This window comes from Setaria viridis, chromosome 5 (assembly GCF_005286985.2).
Source record: "Setaria viridis chromosome 5, Setaria_viridis_v4.0, whole genome shotgun sequence".
NCBI lineage: Eukaryota > Viridiplantae > Streptophyta > Magnoliopsida > Poales > Poaceae > Setaria > Setaria viridis.
Window position 1 is genome coordinate 30794916 of NC_048267.2, and position 25018 is coordinate 30819933.

Consider the following 25018-nt stretch of genomic DNA (forward strand, 5'->3'; position numbering starts at 1 on the left):
ATGCACTGCGACACGTGACCAGGTCCACCACCAAAGCCATGCGTGCTCACGGTGCTCTCCCCCTTAGCTCCGATCTCATCCGTTGGTTGTAGTTTGCAGTTTTGCGCCAATCTCAAATAGTGGAAGGTGAGTTGAATATTTTTTTCCGGAAGATAGCAGGCGGCGCGGCATCGAGAGACTCAGATTAAATGCAATTGTAAATGCTATTGCAACTTAAGCGGTATCTGTTCCCACGATCTGTCTATTTATCATATGAATGGATCAGATGAGAGCATAGGGTCGAATGGTAACGGTAAAATAGGTTAACAGTACCGAATATTGTGCTCTATAGTGACGCACAGTACTCCCTCTCTCCCTCTCTCAATTGTCTACTGCTTAACTTTGCAATGATAGCTGCCACTGCATCGGGTCCTCGTCCAGCGCCAAGAGACAATGGCAGGGAGGAGTAGGAGAAGAAGAGGAGAGGAATGGGAGGAGGCAATGAGGCGGGGACAGGCACGCGGTGCGGCTCGAAGGAGGTAGGGGGGTTTTCGCAAAATCGATGGACGGGTGAAATCAATGTGATTTCGAAATTTTCTCCTCTTCCTGTTGAAATATCTCGGAGATTAGGGGTGTTTACGAAGAACCTCATTGAACCTGAAGTCGATTAACGAAAACTTGAATGATTTTTTTTTGCAAAAATTCACGTCATACCTGCCTGCTGCTTCTAGACGGCTGGATCGCCGCGATCGGACGTGGCCTGCGCAAATGGTCGCCGGATGATCCCGGAATAAAGGGTTTTATATTTATATCTACGAGCACAAGTAGTCCATGCATACTGACGCTGATGATTCCAGTAAGTGTACAGTCGAATACTCCAATCGATGTTGTTGGAAATAAAATAAATAAATACAATCATCGACTCTAGCTTAGGTTTGTTTCTTCATACATTATTGTTTCATTTTAATGAGAGGAAGGCTAGGAGGGTGTGATCATACAATTTTTTATCCACATTTGTGTTGTGCCGCCAAGGGCATATAGAACAGCAAAAAATATCTACTCTAGTAGTTGGAGCACCTGAGTAGCACTCAGCAAGTTTGGATTCGACTTCCTGTGAAAGCTAATTAAATGGGTCTGGAATAAAAAATTACATAAAAAATAGGTAGAAACTTCCCCTGCTGACTTTAGTAAAAAAAAAAGACATATAGAAATAATTTTATGCATTTAATCATAGATATTGCATATGAATACAATACTAGCATTAAAACTTTCTTCAAAGCGCCAACACAGTTTACATACGAAAAGTTACAAGATATGCCGGGATCTTTACTCTTTGCAGAACAATGCATATAATATTGATTTCTCACTGAATTTTTAAAACATGCCGGGGCAGCTGCCCGACTAGAATAAATAATTTTAGAGCACAACACTTACATAGTAATATTTCTAGGAAGAAATCTCCATTACAATAATCAATGGAATGTTTGACCGGAACAAATGGATTTTACTCCCCCAAATGGATTTTTTTTTAGATCGCTAAAACTACCATCATGCTGACTTGTCGGTAGCCATAGCAATAGCGATGCGACTTTCCTACTGTCGCCACCTTTCAGCCCTACAGACCCACACATAAAAAGCCCACAGACGCATCTCCAAGAATCCCCTCTTTCCAGCCACCCTCACGCAGTCACGCTTCACCCTAGTCCCTCCCTCCCAAGTCCCAAAATGGCGGCGGCCACCTCCTCCACCACCTACCTCGCCATCACCCGCAAAACCCTAAACCCCGCCGCCTCCGGAGCCCCAGGCGCCGCCGCTGCCTCCGTCTCCTTCCCCACCGCGCAGGCCCCATGCCCCCTCGCCGCCTCCGCGGGCCGCCGCCGCGCCGTGACCGCGAAGGTTTCGTCGCCGTCGGTCATCGGCACCGCCATGCCCTCGCTCGACTTCGAGACCTCCGTCTTCAAGAAGGAGAAGGTGTCCCTTGCGGGCCATGAGGAGGTCTGATTTGTGCCCCGTGCTGTTGTCTTCCGTAGTCCTTCTGTGATTGGTTCGTGCGAACCCGCACCTGGTGCTGATTTTGGGGGCTTTATGTTGCAGTATATTGTGAGAGGTGGGAGGGATCTGTTCCCGCTGCTGCCAACGGCGTTCAAGGGGATCAAACAGATCGGTGTGATCGGCTGGGGCTCGCAGGTTAAAATTCTGCAAACTCTGTTCTCTGACGGAATGAACCTCGTTGCCACCTTCGTTTATTTCTGTTGTCTGTATTGGGATATTCTGCTTGAATATAGATAGAATTCGTTATAAGTGCCCAAGTGATTGTGTATCCTTGGAGACAACATCCCTGCTGCCTGATGGCATATTTAGATTAAGTCTGTTAATATTTTTGGCCGAGCGCTCCTTGGTCAGCAGATGAAAAATGGTAGGGCCAATTTGCTTGATGGTGTTTTTCACTTTGGGCAAATAGTAGCCTAGTATTACTTGCTTCCAATTACTAATGTCAGGCTGACACATCACCAGAGCACACATGATCTGACTTGGCCCCTGCTTTTGGGCTCGAGTGTTGCAGGGATACTGTTATAGTGCTAGTGCTACTCAATATTAGATATAGTTTGGTTTAGTATGAAGAAATATTGATGTTGCTATGTTTGTTGGAGTGGGATGCAGCGAATGCCTCTGTTACAGAAAGAAGACAGGAGCATCAATAGAATTATCCACTTTGCGTAGATGTTAATGCACAATCTCTATTTGCTTGATATTTCCTGTTTATAAGTAGTTGTCCCCATCAAGATTTTTCCTACTGACCTTTGTACATGATCTTTTCCATCAATAAAACAATGTGCAGGCAATAACATAGCTGATGTATATTTTGCAGGGTCCAGCACAAGCTCAGAACTTGAGAGACTCACTTGTTGAGGCAAAGTCAGACATTGTTGTTAAGGTTAGGCCTTGTGCATTCTGCCAGTACAGCATATCTTAGCCCTGATAGATAAGGTTAAATGTTCTCACGGACCTTAGCTCTAAATCATTGCTTGAATGGTCCATCAAATGTTCTTTCATTTCTTCTTGACTCAACTGTCATGGTTGCTAAAATATCTGCTGGTCTGTTCCCTTGGGATTATGGGTTTATCAAAAGTACTTAAGTAGTAAGCACTACTTACCTCTCTGATTCTGTTTTGATTTCAGATTGGTCTCCGGAAAGGTTCCAAATCTTTCGAAGAAGCCCGTGCAGCTGGATTCACTGAAGAGAGTGGGACACTGGGTGATATATGGGAGACTGTATCAGGCAGTGATCTTGTGCTGCTTCTGATATCAGATTCTGCTCAGGTTTGCTTCTGGTGATTCATATGCTTATATACGTACTTTCTATGATCATTCACTGGCGTAGTGTTGTACCTTGTATTGATTTAAACTATTATTATTTAACTTATATTACTTTGAAATGAGACCAGTTCTAGTTATTCATACTCTTATCTGTTTGAGATTGTTAGTGTGTTTGAAAGAGTTGTGCAGTGGCATAAATTCCTATACGACAAGCCATATTCAACGTGACATTCTCCAGCTAATTTTATGGTTCACAGTCATTTTGTCTTAACAGTGCCTTTTTTTGTTTCTTCAAAAGTGATTGTTTTTGTTAGTTTATGCATATATTTTATACTTGTTTCTTCTGTTCTTGTTCCAGCAAATTTGTGCGTCCTTTTTCATTTTCATATGCAGTTTTGCTGTGAAATTTGATTCATGGTGTTTCAATGCTCTGTTACAGGCTGATAACTATGAGAAAATTTTCTCACACATGAAACCCAACAGTATTCTTGGTTTGTCTCACGGATTTCTCCTTGGACATTTGCAATCCCTGGGCCTTGATTTCCCTAAAAACATCAGTGTGATTGCTGTCTGCCCCAAGGGAATGGGCCCATCAGTTAGAAGGCTTTATGTTCAGGGCAAAGAGATAAATGGTGCTGGTATCAATGCTAGCTTTGCTGTTCACCAGGTATGCTACACATGGTATTGCCTAAACAGTTTACTATTTAACTTTTTTACTTTCATCAAGGCACATGTTTTTTTTTCAAGTATGTATTTTTGAATTTCTCTTGACATCCTTGTGTACTTTGTACTTAGGATGTTGATGGAAGGGCTACGGATGTAGCTTTGGGGTGGTCAGTTGCTCTAGGTTCTCCTTTCACATTTGCTACTACTCTAGAGCAGGAGTACCGGAGCGATATTTTTGGAGAGCGAGGTGATCTACTTTCCTGTTTGCCTTAATAAAGTTTTGTAGAGTGCGTGGCTAATTTTTATTATGCAGGTATTTTGCTCGGTGCTGTTCATGGCATGGTGGAGGCTCTTTTCAGGCGATACACAGAACAAGGAATGGATGAGGATTCAGCATATAAGAACACTGTGGAGAGTATCACTGGAATCATCTCTAAAACTATTTCGAAGAAGGTACCTAGAGCTTTTCTTGTCTTTCTAATGTCTCTTTTCATCTTTTCTGCTTTACACATTGCATATCTTCCCATGTTATCAGGGGATGCTTGAAGTGTACAACTCCTTGACCGAAGAGGGAAAGAAGCAGTTCCTTGAGGCGTATAGTGCGGCATTTTACCCATGCATGGACATTTTGTACGAGTGCTATGAAGATGTTTCTTCTGGAAGTGAGATTAGAAGCGTAGTGTTGGCTGGGAGGAGATTTTATGTATGCTTTCCTACCCACTTAAAAATGCTAAATCATATTTCTTTCATGGAGTTTTCAAAAAAAATATTTCTTCCAATGAAACAATAAAATATCTGACTCATCTTATTTTATTCCTGTTAATAGGAAAAGGAAGGGCTTCCTGCTTTCCCCATGGGCAAAATTGATCAAACACGTATGTGGAAGGTGGGTGAAAGGGTGCGTTCAACCAGGCCACAAGGTGATCTTGGACCGTTGCATCCCTTCACTGCTGGAGTGTATGTTGCATTAATGATGGCTCAGGTTGGATCCTGTACCCAAAAATGGAAAATAAGAATTGATTTTTTTTATTTGTTAGTGAAATGTTACAATTTCTTCTATTTGTGCGCTTGCAGATTGAGGTGCTTAGAAAGAAAGGCCACAGTTACTCTGAGATCATCAATGAGAGCCTGATTGAGTCTGTAGACTCATTGAACCCATTCATGCATGCTCGCGGGGTGGCCTTCATGGTTGATAACTGCTCCACTACTGCTCGCCTGGGATCAAGGAAGTGGGCGCCCCGTTTTGACTACATCCTGACTCAACAAGCTTTTGTTACTATTGATAAGAAGGCACCAATCAACCAAGACCTCATTAGCAACTTCATGTCTGATCCCGTCCATGGTGCCATTGAAGTATGTGCTCAGCTGAGGCCCACCGTTGACATCTCAGTCACTGCTGATGCAGACTTTGTGCGCCCAGAGCTGCGACAGTCTTCCTAAAGCTCATATCGATCTGCAGTGCATTAACAGCGGTTAGGTTTTAAGAAGTACTAAGTGTGGGCGTTTGAACTCTTAGGCCATGTATCGCTGCTGTTTGAGAAGAACAGTGAACTCTTGAGTGTAGGACTGGTGTGTGATGGCACTGAACTTATATTTGGCAAGAATAAAAATAAGTGGTTTGATCTAAATGTGTGTTTTGCTATGCCCGTTTCAATGTCGATGCTGTAGTAGAGCTGATGGCTGAAAGCTCGTTGTGATCTGTCAGCTTCTGAATATCATCACGAACCCAGTCCAGGCAATTCCTGACAACCATTTCTGACTTTGGTTTCTAAGTTGAGCTGTGCTATTTGAATTCTGATGAAGCAAGGGTACATGTGGTCTAAGGTACTTTTCTATAACAATATCGGTGATAATTTTGTGACATTCTTTCATCGCTTCCAGTTGTGACGGAAGGGAAGCCTGAACTATTTGTCAACGATCACTGCAAGCTTTTCTTGGGAGCGACATGGACAAAGCATTGTACTGGCGACATTGCCGGCCTTCCGGACTAGGCTATGCAAATCCTGCGCCACGCTACCGACATGTAGCATCGCTCGGTCATCCCGTCGTCGAGAATCCGCATGCTAAGCTCCTAAAAACCCAACGATCAATTCGAGGCCTGCATCCTTCAAAAGAAAAAAAAATTCGTTTGGCGTTTCCTGATTCGCCTGCTTATATAAGCTCCCAACAAGCACTCGCAAATCACACCGCGCCAAGCGATCCAATCCATCATCTCAGCAGGTAACTGAGCGACCGAGCCGATCAACAACTGATGGCGGACAGGGAGGGCGCCGTGGTGAAGAAGGGGCACGAGGAGGGCCTGAAGATGGCGGTGTCGCTGCTGGAGGAGTTCGGGCTGCCGCTGGGCCTGCTGCCGCTGGCGGACGTGATCGAGGTCGGGTTCGTGCGCGCCACGGGGTACATGTGGATCAACCAGCGCAAGAAGGTGGAGCACCAGTTCAAGCTGGTGAGCAAGCAGGTGAGCTACGACGTGGAGGTCACCGGGTACGTCCAGGCCAAGAGGATCAAGAAGCTCAAGGGCGTCAAGGCCAAGGAGCTCATGCTGTGGCCGCCCGTCAACGAGATCATCGTCGACGACCCGCCCACGGGAAAGATCCACTTCAAGAGCCTCGCCGGCGTCACCAAGACCTTCCCCGTCGAGGCGTTCGCCGCGGGGCAGTAAGCCGCCGCGCGCGCACGAGCACGACGTTACGTGCCCTGCAGCTTGCATTGATTTGCCGCATAATTAAGAGCGCGCCGGACGGCCGGAGATAGCGCCACAAAGAAAGACGTATTTGTACTGTTTCATGAATGTCCTGCGAGGATGGATTTGGATTTGCTATACGAACTTGTTTGAGAATTGAGATGGTGTGTCATCGTGAACACTGCATCTGATCATCTGATGTTTCTCGCAGCCGCTTCTTCGTCGGTCGGGGAATGGATCATCCTAGGCCCATTAAGATAAGTTGGGCCTATGTGGGCTATTTATATGCAACGAGGTATGGGATCGGAGGCGCAAACAGTTCCATCCAAGAACTGACTTTGCGTGCTCCTGCAAACCGTCGTCGTGGCCCGGCAGATGATCATCATCATTAACCGAGCCGCGTGTAGTGATTAGACTCGGCGCCCGGCGCCAGTAAAGTGCCGGCCAAAAGCGTCGGTGCGCGGCAAAACCGCACATCGAGCGGACGCGAGCACTACACGGGGCGGTCCCTGCTCCTCCCACTAGCTCCATCCGGCTGCCTGCCCCGAAATGACGGAGCTAGCCCCCGCAATCGTCTCCTGCCACCAGCACCACTAGCGTCTACCGCCATGAGTCCACGACACTCTTGCTCTCGAAGTCATCGATCCATCCATTCATCCAATTATGCCACGAGCAGTACGTACTCCTGCAGGAGTAAAATCTTCAGGTTGCCCATCCTGCACTCTTTTACGCTGGCTTCTCCCTCCGTTTCTGTCGTGCACCCCAGAACCAAAATGGTCCATCCGACTTTGGCAGCCAGTGGGCCCCGATCCATCGCCGCCCATTGTGGGCAATGAACTTACATGTAGCGAGGACCCCACGCCTGTCGGCGTGTGTATGTTTTGAAATCGAGAGATCCGGAGCTGCCACTCTGAAAGGAATGGAGCGGCAGGACTCAGGAGTACGGGCTAGCCTCCGCTTGATTTGATTTTGTAGGTGGCACGTCAGCCGCCGAGAGTAGACAGACGATCGGAGCCGGTCGTGCGTCCCCCGCCGTGAGAACTGAGAAGCGATCCTGCCAGGCCTGCTTCTAGAACGCCGCCGGACAGCAGCGGCCAGCACTGGGCTGTGGGCTGTGCCTCAGTGCGGCGTGCGGGCGTCACCCATCACTGGCATGCACACGAGCACGGCACGCCAACCAACCCACCCCCGCACATCCTCGCTCAGGACTCAGGAGCAGTCAGGAGTCACACGGCTCACGCGCACCCCATTCACTGTCTCCAGCCAGCAGCGTGGGGCGTGCGGTGGTCGTCGCTCCGCTCGCTAGCCAGCAGCCACCCTTGCGGGCGTCGCGCTAGGCTGGGGTCCTCTTTCGCGTCGTGCCGTCGTGCGGTCCAGGAGCCATCAGTGCTGCGATCCACCGCTCCCTACTCCCGGTCCCAGATGCGGACGCCGTACACCATCACCACCGCACCGCCGCGACGCGATGGAGGAAGGGTTACGCCGCGCGGCGCTTTTACTCCCTGGTCTCGTACGCGCCCCAGATCTGGAACTGCGACGGTGGCAGGAACCCGATCCGGCACCCGGACGTGATGTTGTTAAAGGCGTGCGGGAGTAGCTTTTGTTTCAAATTGGATTCGAATATGGCCGTGCCTTTTCGACCGCTTGCGTGCGCCAGCCATGTACAGAATCAGAGGCGCGCACCAGCACTCCCACTGCTGGTCTGCTGCTGCGGCCTTCTCTTTCTCGATTGTTCCTTTTCACGGCGCCGACCGACGAAGAGGAGAGGGAAAAAAAATTCACGCCGACCGACAACACAGGAACACAAACAGAGAGGTGCGATCTCGGCTTCCGGGAGGAACGAAAATCCTTTGCTTGTCAAAATTTTCCCCTTTTTTTAAACAAAAACAGAGCAAAACAAAACGAATCTGTGCACGGTTACCGGCGATTTTGAGATGTCCATCTTGCTATGCTGCCTGCGCTAGCTAGGCGAGGAGCATCTGGAAGAGCATGTCGTTCCAGATGTCGATGGGCCCGGGCAGGCACCAGTGGATGCAGTCGTTGTAGAGCTGCACCTTCTCGTTGGGCCAGTGCCCGTACCGGCTGGGGTGGCCGTCGGGCCGCATCAACATGGCCGCCGTCGCGTCCATGAGCATCAGCCGCCGCCCCTTCTCCCGGGCGGCCTTCTCCGCCGCGCGGAACTCCTCCATCTGCGCGGTGTAGAAGTGCAGGTCCCGCCCCTCCATGGCCGTCTCGTTCGCCCGCAGCGGCTGCGTGCGCCGGCAGTCGCCGCCCTGGTCCCACGTCCCGTTCTCGAAGTGCGACATCGGGGAGAGCATCCGCACGATGACGCGCCCGCGGAGGTGCTCCAGGTCGTTGATGGCGCGCAGCGCCACGCGCCACGCGCGGCGCTGCGAGTAGTAGAGCGTCAGGTCTGGGACGCCGTACTGCCGGCTGCAGAAGCTGCACCCGATCAGCCGCCGCTTCTCGTAGAAGAGGGAGGGGCGGGAGAACCAGTTGGCCGCCGACACCAGCACGTAGTCGAAGCGGGAGATTTGGGACACCCAGCTCTCGTCGGGCTCGTCGAGGTAGAGGCTCCAGTGCCCCATGTGCGCCGGCCCGTCGTTGTCCGGCGCCCGCGTGCGCACCAGGAACGGCGACCAGAACATGCTGATGGTGAAGTTGTACGCCCGGTAGTGGTACACCTTGTTCTGGTCCGTCGGGTTCGCCGACACGTCCTTGGGATACGCCACCTGCGGATATACAGGTGGTTCTTTAGCGAATTCAGTCGCTGCTGTTGCGAATTCTATCTAATCCCAAAGAGGATGAGAGGAAATTGAAATCGGGAAAACCACCACAAGTCCACAATACGATACAAGACGCACCTGGGAGAGGAGGCAGAGCAGCGACTGCATGTGGTTCCTGGCGAGCGAGTCCCCGACGAAGGCGAGCGACTTGCCGCGGGCGAACTGCAGGAACTGGAGCGGGTCGAAGCGCGGGAGCTCGCAGCCGGAGGGCCGCCACCGCCACTTGAGGAACCCGAGGTCGGGGCGCCCGTACTTGAGGCAGTTCTGGTGCTCCTGGATCATGTGGCACGTCTTGTGGTTGTAGTAGGGCGCCTCCGTGTCCGGCACCCACTCCCCGCGGAAGATGTCGCAGTACTTCATGACGCTCACCACGGGGGTGGTGGAGGCGAGCTTGGCGGCGCGCGGCGCCACGCCGACGCCCACCAGCCCGAAGTACTGCGCGTTGGTGAGCACGATGAGGATGGCCAGCGCCGAGAAGTAGACCGGCACCGGCCCGAACAGGAACCGCAGCATCCAGTGGAGCTTCATCCTAACAGTCCCAATCTATCCGCCAGAGCTGAGCCCTCCAACTCAATCGATCCCCTCCAATATATCTTCTAGCTACTACCCGCTAGCAATCTCTCATGCGCCCGCTCTCCGTTAGCAATCCTGCAGGGAGCAGGACGAGCATCGGCACGCCGGCAAGCAAGAAGAGGACGACGGCCCCCGGCGCCGCTCCCTTTGCTATCTGAACGCGCTATCCATCCACGCCGAGGCCGAGGCCCCTTTTGCTCCTCTTGAATACGGCGGTGGGCACGCGAAAGCGAGTAGGTGCGCGGCCGGTTTCAATAATACTGCCAAGTGGGGCTGGCTCGCAAGCGAACATGTCTGTCCCTGTCAAATATTTATCGCCTGCCTAGGCTAAGCATAAGCACCCCCCGCATGACCTCTGTTAGAGTGGGTCCATCTCCCGCCACTTGCCGAGCTGTAATGTAATCGAGCTGTCTTTCGACGAGAGTGATCGGGTCGTGCCCCTGCACCAACACGGCACCGGGGCCTGCAGATCTGAAAACGATTGTGTTATCCTGCCGTATTCTATCCTTTTATACGCGGCTTCGTTTTATAAGCGTTTTTGGTTGTACAACTGCAGAGGAATCGACGAATGGGAACCCAACGTTTTGAGGTCGATAAACAAAGGGAGAAGAACAGTGGTCGATGATGCGCACGCCCACCGATGAAAAACAGCGGTTAGTTTTTGTGTTTACGGGACTACGGGAGTGGGCGCCATGCGCGCGCGCGGGGTTTGAGAGGCATGTAGTAGCATGTTTGTCCGGGTGGAGTTTGAGGGAGATGCTTCCGGTCGGCCGCGGCCTGGGCTACCGACCACAACAGAAAGAGTGGTAATCGGCGCCGTGACACGCGATTAGCTCCGAGTTGCCATCACGGGGACGCGCGTCGCCGTCCGTTCCGTTGCAAGCCGGCCGGCTGTTTAGTTCGGCGCGGTAGCGGACGTCGCCATGTGGAGGCGAGGCATGGAGCAAGCGATCAGCTCCGCGAGCTGTGTTGTTGTTGCTTGGAATGGGCGGAACCAGATGAGCAACCGTGCATGTGCTGATCAGCTGATGTGCAAGTTTGTGCAACGGCAAAAACCGTGTGAGATGGGAGCAACCATTCCACACCGGAAAGAGTGACGCGGGACGAGAGGAGCAAGCATCACATGCCCTAGGCTAAAGGTAAAAACACAAAGACAAACACACATCCGTCGGAGAAAGGGAAATGGCTCCTCCTGCGCCGTGCTCACGACGCCTCGCCGAGATTGTTTGGCGGAACTATGCAACGAGACAAGGCTACGTGGCGTGGGTAGCCGGAACAGCTGTCGCCCGGGACCTGCCCACGGGCCGGGACCACGGGCCGGCGTCCGTCGTCCGGGCGCGTGAAACCGCCCAAGGAAGAAATTATCCCCCGCCCCCCGTGAAAGAGCAGGGTGGATTCGTAGATTTGGTAACGTAAGAGCAACTCCCGTATATTATCTAAACTGGACACAATACCTAAAAAATAGTAAAAAAATTGTTTCAAAAAAAAATCAGCAAAAAATTGCTTGAGCAGCAGACCTACCTGGTTTGCTGTACCTAAATTTTTTAGACTACGATCTAAATTTCTCTCTCCTTTATTCTCCACGCGAGAGGCCAACTACCCACGCACGGACATTTTCGTGCCTGTCCCGCCGCAGCACTCTCCCCCAACCGCTCATTCGGTCGCTGGATCTCGTCGCCACCATCCCCACCCCTCTGCCTCTCGGATTGCCAGTCGTCGGACCTCGTCGCCGCCATCCGCATTTGTGCGCCGGTGCTCGCTTGCCCGCCCCATCGCTGGGCTGGCGGAGGTCGCTCCCACGGTGGCAAGCGCTGCTCGTCTTGTGGCTAGACCAGCGAAGATCGCTCGCGCGGCGACGCTCGTCATCTGTCCTGTGGCTATACCGACAAAGCTCCCCGCGTGGCGATGCTTGCTCGGCCACCCCGTAGCAAGGCCGTCGGAGTTTGCCGCATGTGCTCGAGCCTCGGGAAGGAGGGGGAGAGGCGGCGAGGAGGCCAAATCGACGAGCAGCGGCCCCCTCCAGCTCCTTGGGCAACCAAATCGACGAGCCGCCACCCACTCAAGCTCCCTTCGTGGCTGAATCGACGAGTGGTGGAGAGGGCGGTTGCTAGAGCTTAGGAAGAAATTTGGCAAGGGGAGCGGCGGAGCTCGCTAAGGTCGGGTCGGAGCCCGCGCGGCGGCACCCGTCGTCTGGACCAGTGAGCGTCGCTGGGCGACCAGAGGGTGGCGGGGGAGGGAGCAGGGCGGTGAGGGTGGGAGTGGAGGGCGGCGTAGGGTGAGGGGAAGAAGCGGAGAAGATGAGTGGATTTTGTAGATTGACCCTATAAATAAAGTTTTACTCACAAATTGTCCTTAAGAGAAATATAGGTCATTGGTTTTAGGTATGCTGCCGGAGAAGAGTTCAAATTTGCCAATCTTTCTCTCTCCTATACCTAAAATCAGTTTTAGTTTTAGGTATTCAAATATTACAACTCTACTAAGGTTCTCTGACAGGGCCGGCCGGGTCAGCGACTCGTTTCTTGCATGCACGCTCCGTAGGGACGGCGAGGGCAGGAGCTGCCGCTGCAGGGCGGCACATGGCCGCGTGCGACCATGATGAAGATGAAGATGAACACGCACCACACGGCCCGCGCGCGCAACGCTCGCGTCGTACCATTGGATCCAGCGGTGTTTACGCCTGATAATGTTTCCACCGAGGGCTCCACGGCGATGTCGACGGCGGTGATGGTAACGCGACAAGGCGGCAGGGGGAGCAGGTAAGTTGGTGTTCGTCGACAGGGCGGCACATGGCAGAAAAGCTGGGATCGATCGAGTCGCGGGTTGGGCAAGGGAGATCCGCTGCATCCGAAGCCGGTTCCATCGAGTGCTCCCCATTTCGGCCGGCCCAAGAATTAGTGGTAGCAGCAGCAAGCAGGAAGGTGGTGAGCGGGGTAGAAAGCTCAAGGAACAAATTACCATTTCCGCCAGGGAGTGACCGAGAGGCACGTTTGATCTCCGGCCGCCCACTGGGCTGCTGGCTGCTGCGGAGTTGCTGTACAGGGGCACGGCCTAGCGAGTCCGCAGTTCTATGCGTGATCGACACCATCAGTGGCTCTCGTGGGGATGTTTGTACATGGCACATGGGGGCCGGGATTCGGCAGGTGCGACATGCGTGCATGGTTGCACAGCTAAACAATGCACATGAGCAGGAGCTAAAAATTAAAATAATCGATGATCCAACCTGTGCAGGCCGAGTTTTCACTCTACGAGAGATGGGATAATCCTGCTGCTCTTTCTTCTTTTTATTTTTGTTAATCCTAAGCAGGATCTAGATCGGGATATAAAGCCTTTAAACCCCAGAGCACCGATGATCTTGCATCAGTACAGTACGAAGCTGGCGTGGGTTTATGCTCACGAACGGTTGGGTCAAGTCAAGTGGGACGCAATGGTGAGACGAGATTCCATTGAATTGAAGTAAATTGTTCCGGTAGATTTGAAGGGAAGATAAAATTGAGGGGCCACGAGACACGCGCGTGTTACAGTAAGTGCTTAGTAGTATGCTTCTTCCACAAAGTGGAAAGGCATTGGTCACTTGGTGCAGTACTAGTGGAGTTCAGCACTTCAGCTCAATAGGGCCATTCAAAGAATAAAAAAGGGGAAAGCGAAACAAAGGGAGAAAAAAGATGATGCTCCGGGCCATCCCTGGATGTTTGAATTTCGATGGTTGGGGCGGTTGCAGAGCTAGCTGCCCCGGCCGGCAGCGGCGTAAATTTCCGAGCTGGTACTGTCATTGGTCACCACATGGGGGCCGCGCCCGGGGATAACTGTTCCTGCACGTGGAAGGAGGCTCCCAAGATCTGCCCACTCCTAAAGCACGGGTAAAAGGTAAACTAATCAAGTGATTAAATTGTTAGCTTTGATGCTGTCGTCCGTACTCGTCAAGTGTGAGCACTGAGCTGAGCTGAGCTGAGCTTCACCCTGATCCACTGATCCACCCACTTGCGCGGCCGTGCCCCCCTGTTCCGAGAGCAGCCATGGCCCAGCAGCATGATCGCCCGGGCCAGCTTCCGATCCAAGAAACGGCAAGCATCGATTAACCATGATTATCTCTTACTGTTTGGTAAATATAGAAAAATATATCCAGACAACCCGCCTGAGATGTGCGTCCAAAAGAGATCGTACGTGGTGTCGCCTAGCACAGTGTGGCGCACCGACACCCTATGCGGCTATGCTGGGCCGGGTAGATTTGGAGGATGAGCCTGGCCGCCTGGCGCTGACACTGCCACGCTTGGGGTAATTGGCTCGTAGTCGCAGGATCTGGGGTAGTCTGGTAGAGTCGGGAAGTACTTACCGGTAGCAAACAAAAGCCCTGGACGGCTGGACCAGCACGACTGCACGAGACGAAACCGTGATTGTTCCTGTCGCATCGGCGGTGGAAACGGAGGTGGTAAAACCGAGCGGTGAAACAAAAAGCCTGAAAAAGTGACTGCCCCGGCGGCTGCATGCGGCAGAGAATGAACAGGCACCACCACTGCATGCGGCTGCCCGGCCGTGAACAAGACGATTGGCCTTGGCGTCCGCGGCCGCCGGCCGGCGTGGTGGAGCGCACGAAGTGCAGTGGTCGTTGGCGCGTTAAAAAGTCAACTGGGATGTACTGCGTCTGCGTGCAGGTGATCCTCCCGTGGCGTGTTGAACATGGGCACGCGATCGCGGTGTAATGGAGCTCAGCTGGCCTGTGACGACGACGCTGCTGCCTCCGTTGGTCAAGGCACACATCCGGCTGCTTTTCCGGATTTTAGTTAGTTGCCGCACCCCGCAGCCGATGGATAACGCAGATTTTGCGTTTGCGATTATTGGGACGTATGGGGCCGGTTTTCGAGCGCAATCCAATCATTTGTCCAACGTGGTTTCTATGATAGCGGTCGAGCGTGGTGCGGCGAGACTGGAGATGATGATCAAACCTAGACACTGCCTGGTTCCGAACGGCAGGCAACGGAAGCAAAGGTTCGTCCTACCTACCTGCCCGCTGTCCTGAGAAGTCGTGGCGTGCGACTTGAGCTCCACGAGAGGGACACGATCCCTGGCGGTGGCAGCCAGCTGTTGGTTTTATCTGGAATCTTACTGGAGTCATTGTATTGTTTGCAGTGTTTCAGACCATGCAGGGTTTATCCTCAAGCCTCTGACTGTCCCCTCGTTGAAATCGGAAGGGACAATACAATACTTGCTAATAACGCTTGGAACAGCCATTGACGTCTCCTACCATCATCATGCATAGAGATTATGATTGAATGAACTTGTGAACGGAACAAAACTATCAAGAGACTCGGAACAGCCCACCAACAGCCCACGGACCCTCTACCGCCCAACTTGGCGTAACCATTGCGGCCCACATAATCATATGGGCTGCGATCAGCTTCGCTATGCATACAAGGTTTAGCTGGATCTGGAGGTTTAAAAACGTTTGAAAGATGCTATTACAGAGAATTGTGCAGCTGAAACTGAAATGAACTCACTACAGCGTCGACCAAATGCTTAGATTGCATTAAGCAGCGCACATAACATATGTTGATATGTGGCACTGCAGGTACGGGTAATGGAGAAAAACAAAGATAAGCAACATAATAACCGGAGCAACGGAGCAGGCCAAATCATGAAACTAACTTCCAAGCAAAATTTCTGTTTATCGGAGCAAAACATTTAGCGGATGGTAGACAGGATACTGTTCACTGCAGGAAAACAATTTGGAACAGCTAACAGCATCAGCCAGGATGAAACAACAGTTGATGTAAATAAGGACCATACGAGGCAAAATCATGTATAGCAATAAGCACAACTAGTGCATTGTGTCTGCATAACATGTAAGCACCAAAACAGCCAAAAAAACATTGCAGTAACAATGAAGAAACAACAGGGGAGAAACAGAACTTTGATACGAAACTCGAAGCAAGATGCAGAGGATTCAGATCCATCCTAACTAATAAAACGACCTATACAAAAGCATAGCAATGTAAAACGGATAATCCAGATGGTACTTACCCAATTTAAAACTAGCACTAATATGGATGCAATAACAGTTCTTCAATCAATCTATAGCCATAATCAAACAATTTCATTATTTTGCTAAGCAGGAAGAAGGGATCCAACCATCCACAGCATTAATATAGTTGCCAAGGCTGTCACAATGCTACACAAAAGAGAGGGCACGCGTGAAAAACTTATAAACTATGTCCTCACCGCTGCATCCATACTCCATAGAGACATATAACACCCTCCACTGCGCGCATCGATTTCAAAACAATTTGGAGTGAGCCACTAGGAAACAATGTTTCATTATTTAAGCAGGAGCTCTACTATTAAGTAGTAGAAAGCAATGGAGTTACACGACCTAAGGATTTCAAAAGGAAACTGAAGACAGCTAGGGGTAGAATATTGACAAAACCCCACAAGCAGACCAGCATATAGAACTCCTGGCTGCACACCATATCAAAAGAAGCTGAGGATTAAATTGATATAAAAGATAGAGGCCTTCTAGCTTAATTTTGCGAGATGGTAAGACTAAGACCCAACAGAATAAGAAGATACAGTCCTAACTCAACACCGGTGGCTCATCAGATTTAAGATCTTGAGAAATGAAGGCCCAATTGTCACTGCATTTTCTCACAGTTATGATAGAAACATTGCACAGGATGGCAAAGCGGTCATCCTTAAGGTACTCCGATTTCTCCAATTCTTTCCTACAGATGAAATCATGGAAGCCCCAGGAATCTCCATGTGTAAACTTGTGCATCCCAACGTCACGCAGTAACACTGGCTTACCGAGCTGATCGAGTAGACTGAACTGGGATTATGCTCGGACAGGTTCATCCTCAGTATCACTGACAAGCTTGAGGTAGACAGCGAAGTGGCGCCTGCACTTGGAGTTGCTTCCATTAGGATAACACAGGAGAAGCCAGGTGTGGTCACCAACATTGAAGTCGCACGATTCAGTGCCCTCACCATGGCGGATCGCCTCTTTCAAGTGTGAGCAGCCATCGATCCTGAGGATGTGGGAACCACTTAATGGCCTGGAGACAATAGCAGATGCAGAACGCAACACTTGTCCAACCGACAACCTCAACAGGGGGGTTGCCATGGATGAAGTACGGCTGTGCGTGCTTCTTGGCTAGTGAAATGTTTTCTTGTCAGATTTTCCCTGCAAGAGGTAACATGTTTCTCAAAATTTATTATCGCACCAACAAACTTTCTAGCAAGCAATAGATACTATATACTTATCTCAGGAAATCTGAATTCAGACAAATTGCTGCAGGTCTAATTTTTGAAATGAAAGGCCAGAATACAGCCTCATCTGTTAAGATGATGGACAGAGCTTTTGTAGCTTCACAGCTCAAGGGCTAGAAACGGCCTTGCTTCGATTGCACAAGGCCAAATTAGAAGAATACTTGCCAATTATATATTATGAAAATTCGAATTCCACTTCTCGCATACCACCTCAAACAATCACCCACATAAATGTGGCCGACCTAACCATCTGAGATGGAATCGAGTAATTTAGGCACATTGTCAATTCTCAAGCGATTAGCCGTCAAATGTATCCTCTGGTTTGGAAGTTCCCGATACCAATCAATCAGAGATTCCAAGAAAAGCAGAAAATCCAAGAACAGGATCAGGAATTTAGGATGATCATGAGTAGCACACACAGGGCACAGCACGAGCTCCGTAGATGACGTCACCGGCGTCCAGGGAGTCAACGATGAGGTGCTGCCTAGGCAAGGACAACGGCGGCAACACGGCTGCAGGGGCTTCTGCTTCCCTTGCCGCGGACGGCGGCGGTTCAGAGGTACCTGGATGGAGGGACGGGGATGGCGTTGCTGTTGGGGGCCGGAGTAGCCGTAGGCGAGGACACCGGCGGCTGTGGAGCCGCCGATGGCAGGACGCCGGCTGCCGGGAGCCCGGAACCCTATGCGAGACGGCCGGCTGCCGCCGACCAGAAACCCCACGGCGAGGGACGAAGAAGAAGAAAACCCCCCCACTGTCCAGAGGCCCAATACGAGCCCACTATTTTCTGGTCCAGCGGGCCGAGAAAAAAAGGTGGACGGTGTGATCGCAGAGTGACGTCGGAAAGCATCAACAACAAATGGCCTAAACAACTGCGGTAAGAAAATTATTGTACGTATCCTTTTACATACAATCCGATATAATTACGGTGTTTGATGCTCCAAATTACAATTGGAGCAACTTTGACCAACGCCCATACAAAAGAGTACAAAAAAAAATCTAAGGGGGTAAACATGTGCTCAGTCCAGCATCATATCATGCAGAGATAAGAGGACACTGTATGTATACATCAAGGCAAAACTAAACTAAACCAAATTAATGGACGCAAGCAAAACCACCTTAAAATTGTGCGTGTTAATTAGAATCTGACAGCATGTGGAGCAGCATGTCGTTCCAGGCGTCGATGGGCCCTGGCAGGCACCAGTGGATGCAGTCGTTGTACAGCGTCCGCTTCTCGTCCGGCCAGTGCCCGTACCGGCTGGGGTGCCCGTCGGGCCGCATCAGCATCGCCGCCGTGGGGTCCATGAGCGCCACGTCCAGTACCCTGGCCTCCGCCGCCTCCCTGAACTCCTCCAGCTGCGACGTGTAGAACTCCAGCTCCACGCCCCCCATGGGCGCCGTCTCGTTGTCCCTGTTCGGCCGCGTGCGCCGGCAGTCCCCGCCGGCGTTGTACGCGCCGCCCTCGAAGTGCGACATGGGCGAGAGCGTCCGCAGGATCACCTTGCCCCGGAACCGGGCGACGGCGAGCGCCCGGAGCGCCGTCCGGAACGCCATCCGGTGGGAGTACTGGTTGGTGAGGCTGCTGGTGAAGTTGAGCGGGACGTACATGCCGCCGACGAGCTGCCCGCGCTCGTAGAAGTAGGACTCGCGCGTGAACCAGTTGGCCCCCGAGAGGAGCACGTAGTCGAACCGGGAGGAGGCGGACAGCCACCTGTCGTCGGGCTCGTCCAGGTACAGCCTGAACACGCCGGGGCGGTCGCCGCCGACCTCCTCCGATCGCACCAGGAACGGCGACCAGAAGAGGTAGATGGTGAAGTTGTAGCCCTCGTAGTGCAGGATCTTGTTCGGGTCCGTCTTGTCCGTCACCGACACGTCCTTGGGCGACACCACCTGCAAATAAAATCCATGGCATGAGCCAGCTTCCAACCTTGCCCATGCTCAAGAATCAACTAACTAAAGTTGTAATTAGCTGCTAATAACTCACCTTGGACAGGAGGCAGAGGAGGGACTGCATGTGGTTCCTGGCCAGCGAGTCGCCGACGAACGCGATCGTCTTGTTCCCGACGACGGCGAGGAACCTGTGCGGGTCGAAGCGCGGGAGGTCGCAGCCGTGCGGCTTCCATCGCCACCTGAGGAAGTCGAGGTCCGGGCGGCCGTAGAACATGCAGTTCTGGTGCTCCTGGATGAAGGCGCACGTCTCGTTGGTGTAGTGCGGCGCGTCCGGGTCCGGCACCCACTCGCCCCGGAAGATGTCGCACTTGGGCGGCGGAGCCGGCGCCGCGAGGTAGGACGAGTGGCGGAGGTCGTCGTCGTCGGTGTAGCTCAGCTGCAGGTACGGCACGTTGGTGAAGCAGGAGAGGATGACGACGGCCGAGAGGAAGATGGCGGCCGTGGGGCCGAAGAGGAGCTTGAAGCACAGAACCATGGCTAGGTCTGCTCAGTGCTCACTCACTACACACCAGACCGCAGTGCACTGGAGAGTGTGAGCGAGCGTCGGGATCGGAGTTGCATTTGGCCTTTGCTTAATAATGAATCAGAGAGGCGGCCCAAAATCTTTCAACGTTCAACGCCGGATCGGAGCTGAGGTCACAAAGAATTCGGAGTGCTTTGCAAATGGAGGAGATCGATCGGTCGCATGCCTGCAAACAATTATATATTTGCTACTGCTCAACATCATGACTCGTTTTAGTAGTAAACCTCTCTCGGTACTCGATATCACACCATCTTTATTTTCTTCTGGTGTCAGTGCTATTAATGCCCAAATTGCCCTATTCTATAACCCTTGATCTCTGGATTACTACTGTTCAACGATGTCGTTACTCGCAATTTCGCACTATTCCGAATCATAAAACATTGAATCAGATTTAATCGTGGTGTCAGGATTCAGAACTTTCGGGAAAGAGAATAAAATCCTAAAACGCCTTGCCCTGCACGTCGATCGTCTGCGCCAATCGTCAATCGATCTAAGCGCACATCACACGAAACACTTGCGAGGTTGCAAGAAAATTACAGATTTACAAGGAGGGATCAACGTTTGATTTGAGGCCAATAAGGTTTTAAAAGCTTGTTTAATCTTTCCGAGGAGTTGAACTTGGCATCGGGGGAGGCCGCGGCGTTTGCGGCGGGGAGAGATGATGAGTCGATCGAGACTCACGTTGAGGAACGCTAGTTTTATCCCCTCGAGGAATCTGACTGATCGAGTTGGGCGATGCAATTTTTTCTTTCTTCATTTCAATAGTAGCATTATCGAAACACAACAGGGAAGAACCAGTAGACATCGCCTGCCTTGTCTCGTACTATATTCTTCACTGCGCGAGCTGTTAAAAGTTCAGAGTTTCGTCAGGAATCGGACGTGCATTCTCAATCCAGAACGGCAGTGCGGCATTCCCATCGGATCCAAGCAGCCGTACGGTTAACGATGTCAAACACACACGGCTTTTATCACCCGCCCATGTGGATTTCGGAAGTCCCTATTGTTTTTTGCTTTCCATGCATCCAACAAGTTGGAGCTTGGTAAAAGTCTAGCTTCTCTCTGAAATGATCTGGAAGCAACGTTAATATAATGCAACTGCTTCTCCTGTCATACCCCTTGTTACAACTCTATGTGCATCTTGATTGTTACAACAACTACTAATTAAACATTCTTTTTGAAATCTTCCACGAGATGCGCTAAAAAATAAATCTTAGAAGTTTTTTTTTATAAGAATCTACTAATTGTAGAATCCTTTTGAAACATTCATATTAATTCTCAAGATACATGCTAGAAAAAAAATCTTAGTGATCCTCATAATTTTTACAAAATACCATCAATCGATTCGATAGAATCTAATTGTACGTAATCGATAATAATAGCCATTACACACACACACGTTTCCTAAAAAATTACCAAACTTTACCATCTTGAAAAATAATCTAAAGGCATCCCTTAATCTTCATCTAAATAACCTACCTATATCATTATAAAAAAATTGAAATGATTCCTTCAATTATCATCTAAATTACCAATCTATGCTATTATTAAAAGTAACCTAATTAATCCTCGACTTATGGTGAAAGGGTCTCTAGCATAGTGATTAGAGCACCTGAGTAGCATCCAGCAGGCGCAGGTTCGACTCACTGTGGGAGCAAAATAAACGGATCTGGAATAAAAAAAATTATAAAAAATAGGTAGAGGCTTCCCCTACTAACTTCGATAAAAAATCCTCGACTTATGTCATTATGTAAAACAATCTAGAGTAATCCATTTCGATCAAAAATCTTTATGTCATTACGGAAAACAATCTAGAATAATCCATAAATCTGCATCTAAACACCCACATCCACCATTTGAACTCCTAAATCTGCAGCAATATTACCTACCTCTGTCATTTTAAAAAAAACCAAATATCCACTTCTGACATTGTTAATATAAAAAAAACTAAGTCATGGTGTAAACACATTATGGGCATCACCATTCGCACTACATATGTACACATATATAAAGGAAACGATGTATACATATATTTATTTTCACGTGAAACATATAGCTTAAACTATGGTCTCGACTAATTAACCACAAGCCAAAGAATGTGCTATGCAAGTGGGAAAACTTTGAGTGTGATAAAAAAATACATATAGCAATTTGTATTTTTCTTTCAGCGCCAGATGACGTGCCCGTTGATAATAGTGTATGTGTTGACTTTGCCAACCTCAAGATCTGCCGGATCAGTCTTTCGAAAGTGTTAAAATTAAAATATATCATAACCGAACAAAAGATAAGAAAGTATCATAAACTCCTATGAATAAATTAGAGAGAGCTAAGACAATCGGTATTGGAGGGTTGTTTGACAAGCGAAGAATACTAGAATGTTGAATGCGTGTGATACGTACGATAGCTCGAGGACAGTAGTATGGAATGTTATGGTAAGATTCTACTGTCAGAGATGAAATGGGCCGGTATTTGGAAAGCCTGAAACTTTGAACTTTTCGTTAGAGCTATTTGAGATCTGAACTTTTTGCCACTCCTATGGTCCTACCCTCCAGGCGCATAGATACTCCCTTTCTTCAAATAAGAAAAATAGAATAAGCTCTGAAGCTTGATGGTATGACCTTTTTTAACCTTGTAGTAAGTTGTACTGATCAGTCCTTTTGTTTGAGAAAATTTTAAACCAAACCGTCTTGTTTATATAAGGGAAGTAAACCAAACAGGGGAGAGCTTGTTGATATGCTTGCAAACAAAACTAAACTGGGCAGGCTCATTGTCACAGATGGAGGAGAACCACTCGGGTTCAAGCCCAATTTGATCTCCTGCACCTTTATTTTTTGTTGGGCCATAGCCCACAGGTTGGTTCTCTCTCGGTCCCAATTACCTCTTAAAAAAATGGAAAGGAAACTCTGTTTTGGTCGACACAACGCCACAACGGTGATAACTGAGACGGGTGAGCTTACGCGTAGGTCGAGTAGCACTGTACACTGCCGAAGACCGAAGTGAATGGAATTCTGCATGCACCGATCACGGCTGATCGATCACAGCCCTCGCATGCATCGCCGCCTCCCTAAGTAACTTCAGCCATGGAAAGCAGCCATGAATGATGCAGCTAGCAAGCTCCCAAGTGAAGTCAAATGCCTGCAAAGCACTCCACCTCCACTGCTCCTCCTCCAAAAGCCGCGCTGAATTCTGAACCGCTCCCAAATCCTGCCCGTCTCCCCTTGCCGCCATTTCGCCCCGCACCCCGTGCATGCGTCGTCCATGCACGCCTAGCCAGAGGTAAGCTCGCGCGAGGCGGCGTGGTCGATGGCCCTGCTCGCCTCCCCGCCGAGGCCCAGGAAGCAGCGGTGCCCGCCCCACCCGATGCTGCCCATCTCGCCTTCCCTCCTCTCCCTCATCCTGCTCGTACCCTTCCTCTCCCTTCTCCTCCTCCACCGCACCTCCTTCCCGGGCTCCTCCTGCTCCCCGGGCCTGGCGGGTCCCGCCTCGCGCCGGGCCAGCGCGGCCGGCTTCTCGGGGGACCTGCGCGACATCGAGTTCTCGTGGAACCACCTGCCGTTCTCGGCGTCCAGGCCGCCCCCCGCCAAGCTCAAGATCGCCGTGTTCTCCCGGAAGTGGCCCGTGGCGTCGGCGCCCGGCGGCATGGAGCGGCACGCGCACACGCTGCACACGGCGCTCGCGGCGCGTGGCCACCGCGTGCACGTGTTCACCTCCCCGCCGCCGCACACCGAGGCGGCGCCCTTGCCGTCCCCCGACGGCCCCCAGCTCCACTTCCTGGACGGCGAGCCCGGGCAGTGGCGCTGCGACGAGGCGTGGAAGCTGTACGAGGCCGAGGGCGAGAACGACCCCTTCGACGTGATCCACTCGGAGAGCGTGGCCGTGTTCCACCGGTGGGCGCGGGGCGTGGAAAACCTCGTGGTCTCGTGGCACGGCATCTCGCTGGAGGCCCTGCACTCGGGCATCTTCCAGGACCTGGCCCGCGGCGAGGACGAGCCCATGTCGCCGGCGCTGAACCAGAGCCTGGGCCAGTCCGTGTTCCGCGTGCTCTCCGAGGTGCGCTTCTTCCGGAGCTACGCGCACCAGGTGGCCATCAGCGACTCGACGGGGGAGATGCTGCGGGACGTGTACCAGATCCCGTCCCGGCGCGTGCACGTCATCCTCAACGGCGTGGACGAGGCGGTGTTCGAACCGGACCCCGCGCTGGGGCGCGCGTTCCGGGAGGAGGCCGGGGTGCCCAGGGGCGCCGACCTGGTGCTGGGCGTGTCGGGGCGGCTGGTCAAGGACAAGGGCCACCCGCTGCTGTACGAGGCCTTCTCCAAGCTGGTGCTGCGCCACCCCAACGTGTACCTGCTCATTGCCGGCAAGGGGCCCTGGGAGAACCGGTACATGGACCTGGGCCGGAACGCCAAGGTGCTGGGCGCCGTGCCTCCAGGGAAGCTCAAGGCGTTCTACAACGCGCTGGACGTGTTCGTGGACCCGACGCTGCGGCCGCAGGGGCTGGACCTGACGCTCATGGAGGCGATGCAGTGCGGGAAGCCGGTGGTGGCGACGCGGTTCCCGAGCATCAAGGGGAGCATCGTGGTGGAGGAGGAGTTCGGGTACATGTTCGCGCCCAACGTGGAGTCGCTGCTGGAGAGCCTGGAGGCCGTGGTGGCGGAGGGCGCCCGCCGCGCCGCGCGGAGGGGGCGCGCGTGCCGGGAGTACGCCAGGTCCATGTTCGCGGCCACCAAGATGGCGCTCGCGTACGAGAGGCTCTTCCTCTGCGTCAAGAACGAGACCTTCTGCGCATACCCCGCCGAGTTCGATTGATTAGCAAGTTTTTATTTTCTCACTACATAAATGTGCATGCGTTTTATTACTTCTATTCTAATAATCCTACGAATGTTATAAGGTGTGCTCTTCTCTCGTTTTTTGCATTGAACTCCCAGCTATAGATGTTTGGAAGTGATTTCTTGTATGAATATATAGATGAACAAATCTACATTTTTTGGGTGATGTCAACGTACATTCTGAATCCAATAATACGAACTAGTATTTAATGTTGACGTACTCTACTTAGGTCCTGTTTAGATTATATAAATTGGATTATGGATCATGGGTACTATAGTAAAATATCACTCTGGGATCACATATGATCTAAAATAAGCTACCCAAGGTTAGCTTATTTCAGATTATTTATGGTTTCCTAGTGGTCCTACGATAATCTTTTACCTTCCTGCCTTTAACCATAATCCAACCTATATAATTTAGGAGGTGAAACAAACATGCTTTTAGTAGGAGTATAGCCCTCTT

At 51.2% G+C, this 25018-nt stretch overlaps 5 protein-coding genes across 5 annotated transcripts; 3 read left to right on the forward strand and 2 right to left on the reverse strand.

The window, feature by feature from the left end:
- The first annotated feature begins 1636 nt into the window (after positions 1-1636).
- Positions 1637-5591, forward strand: LOC117856695 (ketol-acid reductoisomerase, chloroplastic). Its single transcript, XM_034739068.2, has 10 exons — positions 1637-1974; positions 2074-2166; positions 2849-2914; positions 3160-3300; positions 3737-3964; positions 4093-4210; positions 4277-4416; positions 4499-4666; positions 4790-4945; positions 5038-5591. The coding sequence occupies exons 1-10, from the start codon at positions 1705-1707 to the stop codon at positions 5401-5403; spliced, it is 1746 nt and encodes a 581-aa protein (XP_034594959.1). The 5' UTR covers positions 1637-1704; the 3' UTR covers positions 5404-5591.
- A 143-nt stretch (positions 5592-5734) lies between these two features.
- Positions 5735-6737, forward strand: LOC117856699 (uncharacterized). The gene has a single exon (XM_034739070.2). The coding sequence runs from the start codon at positions 6215-6217 to the stop codon at positions 6623-6625; it is 411 nt and encodes a 136-aa protein (XP_034594961.1). The 5' UTR covers positions 5735-6214; the 3' UTR covers positions 6626-6737.
- Positions 6738-8474: 1737 nt separating this feature from the next.
- LOC117856698 (protein trichome birefringence-like 19) lies at positions 8475-10289 on the reverse strand. The gene is made up of 2 exons (XM_034739069.2): positions 9511-10289; positions 8475-9378 (listed from the first exon to the last, which is right to left on the reverse strand). Exons 1-2 carry the CDS (start codon positions 9958-9960, stop codon positions 8611-8613), a joined length of 1218 nt encoding a protein of 405 aa, XP_034594960.1. The 5' UTR covers positions 9961-10289; the 3' UTR covers positions 8475-8610.
- Positions 10290-16469: 6180 nt separating this feature from the next.
- LOC117858459 (protein trichome birefringence-like 19) lies at positions 16470-19882 on the reverse strand. The gene is made up of 2 exons (XM_034741529.2): positions 19244-19882; positions 16470-19149 (listed from the first exon to the last, which is right to left on the reverse strand). Exons 1-2 carry the CDS (start codon positions 19682-19684, stop codon positions 18394-18396), a joined length of 1197 nt encoding a protein of 398 aa, XP_034597420.1. The 5' UTR covers positions 19685-19882; the 3' UTR covers positions 16470-18393.
- A 3026-nt stretch (positions 19883-22908) lies between these two features.
- Positions 22909-24721, forward strand: LOC117858310 (uncharacterized). Its single transcript, XM_034741357.2, has one exon. The coding sequence runs from the start codon at positions 23033-23035 to the stop codon at positions 24533-24535; it is 1503 nt and encodes a 500-aa protein (XP_034597248.1). The 5' UTR covers positions 22909-23032; the 3' UTR covers positions 24536-24721.
- Positions 24722-25018: the final 297 nt, after the last annotated feature.

What these genes read in the sequence shown, in the direction of transcription:
- LOC117856699 (XM_034739070.2), top strand. Translation starts at nt 6,215, where the DNA reads ATGGCGGACAGGGAGGGCGCCGTGGTGAAGAAGGGGCACGAGGAGGGC.
- LOC117858310 (XM_034741357.2), top strand. Translation starts at nt 23,033, where the DNA reads ATGGCCCTGCTCGCCTCCCCGCCGAGGCCCAGGAAGCAGCGGTGCCCG.
- LOC117856698 (XM_034739069.2), bottom strand. Translation starts at nt 9,960, where the DNA reads ATGAAGCTCCACTGGATGCTGCGGTTCCTGTTCGGGCCGGTGCCGGTC. An exon ending in TGCTCTGCCTCCTCTCCCAG is followed by an intron (nt 9,379 to 9,510) that starts GTGCGTCTTGTA and finishes GTATATCCGCAG; the next exon opens with GTGGCGTATCCCAAGGACGT.
- LOC117858459 (XM_034741529.2), bottom strand. Translation starts at nt 19,684, where the DNA reads ATGGTTCTGTGCTTCAAGCTCCTCTTCGGCCCCACGGCCGCCATCTTC. An exon ending in TCCTCTGCCTCCTGTCCAAG is followed by an intron (nt 19,150 to 19,243) that starts GTGAGTTATTAG and finishes TTTTATTTGCAG; the next exon opens with GTGGTGTCGCCCAAGGACGT.
- LOC117856695 (XM_034739068.2), top strand. Translation starts at nt 1,705, where the DNA reads ATGGCGGCGGCCACCTCCTCCACCACCTACCTCGCCATCACCCGCAAA. An exon ending in CGATATTTTTGGAGAGCGAG is followed by an intron (nt 4,211 to 4,276) that starts GTGATCTACTTT and finishes TTTATTATGCAG; the next exon opens with GTATTTTGCTCGGTGCTGTT. An exon ending in TTGCATTAATGATGGCTCAG is followed by an intron (nt 4,946 to 5,037) that starts GTTGGATCCTGT and finishes GTGCGCTTGCAG; the next exon opens with ATTGAGGTGCTTAGAAAGAA.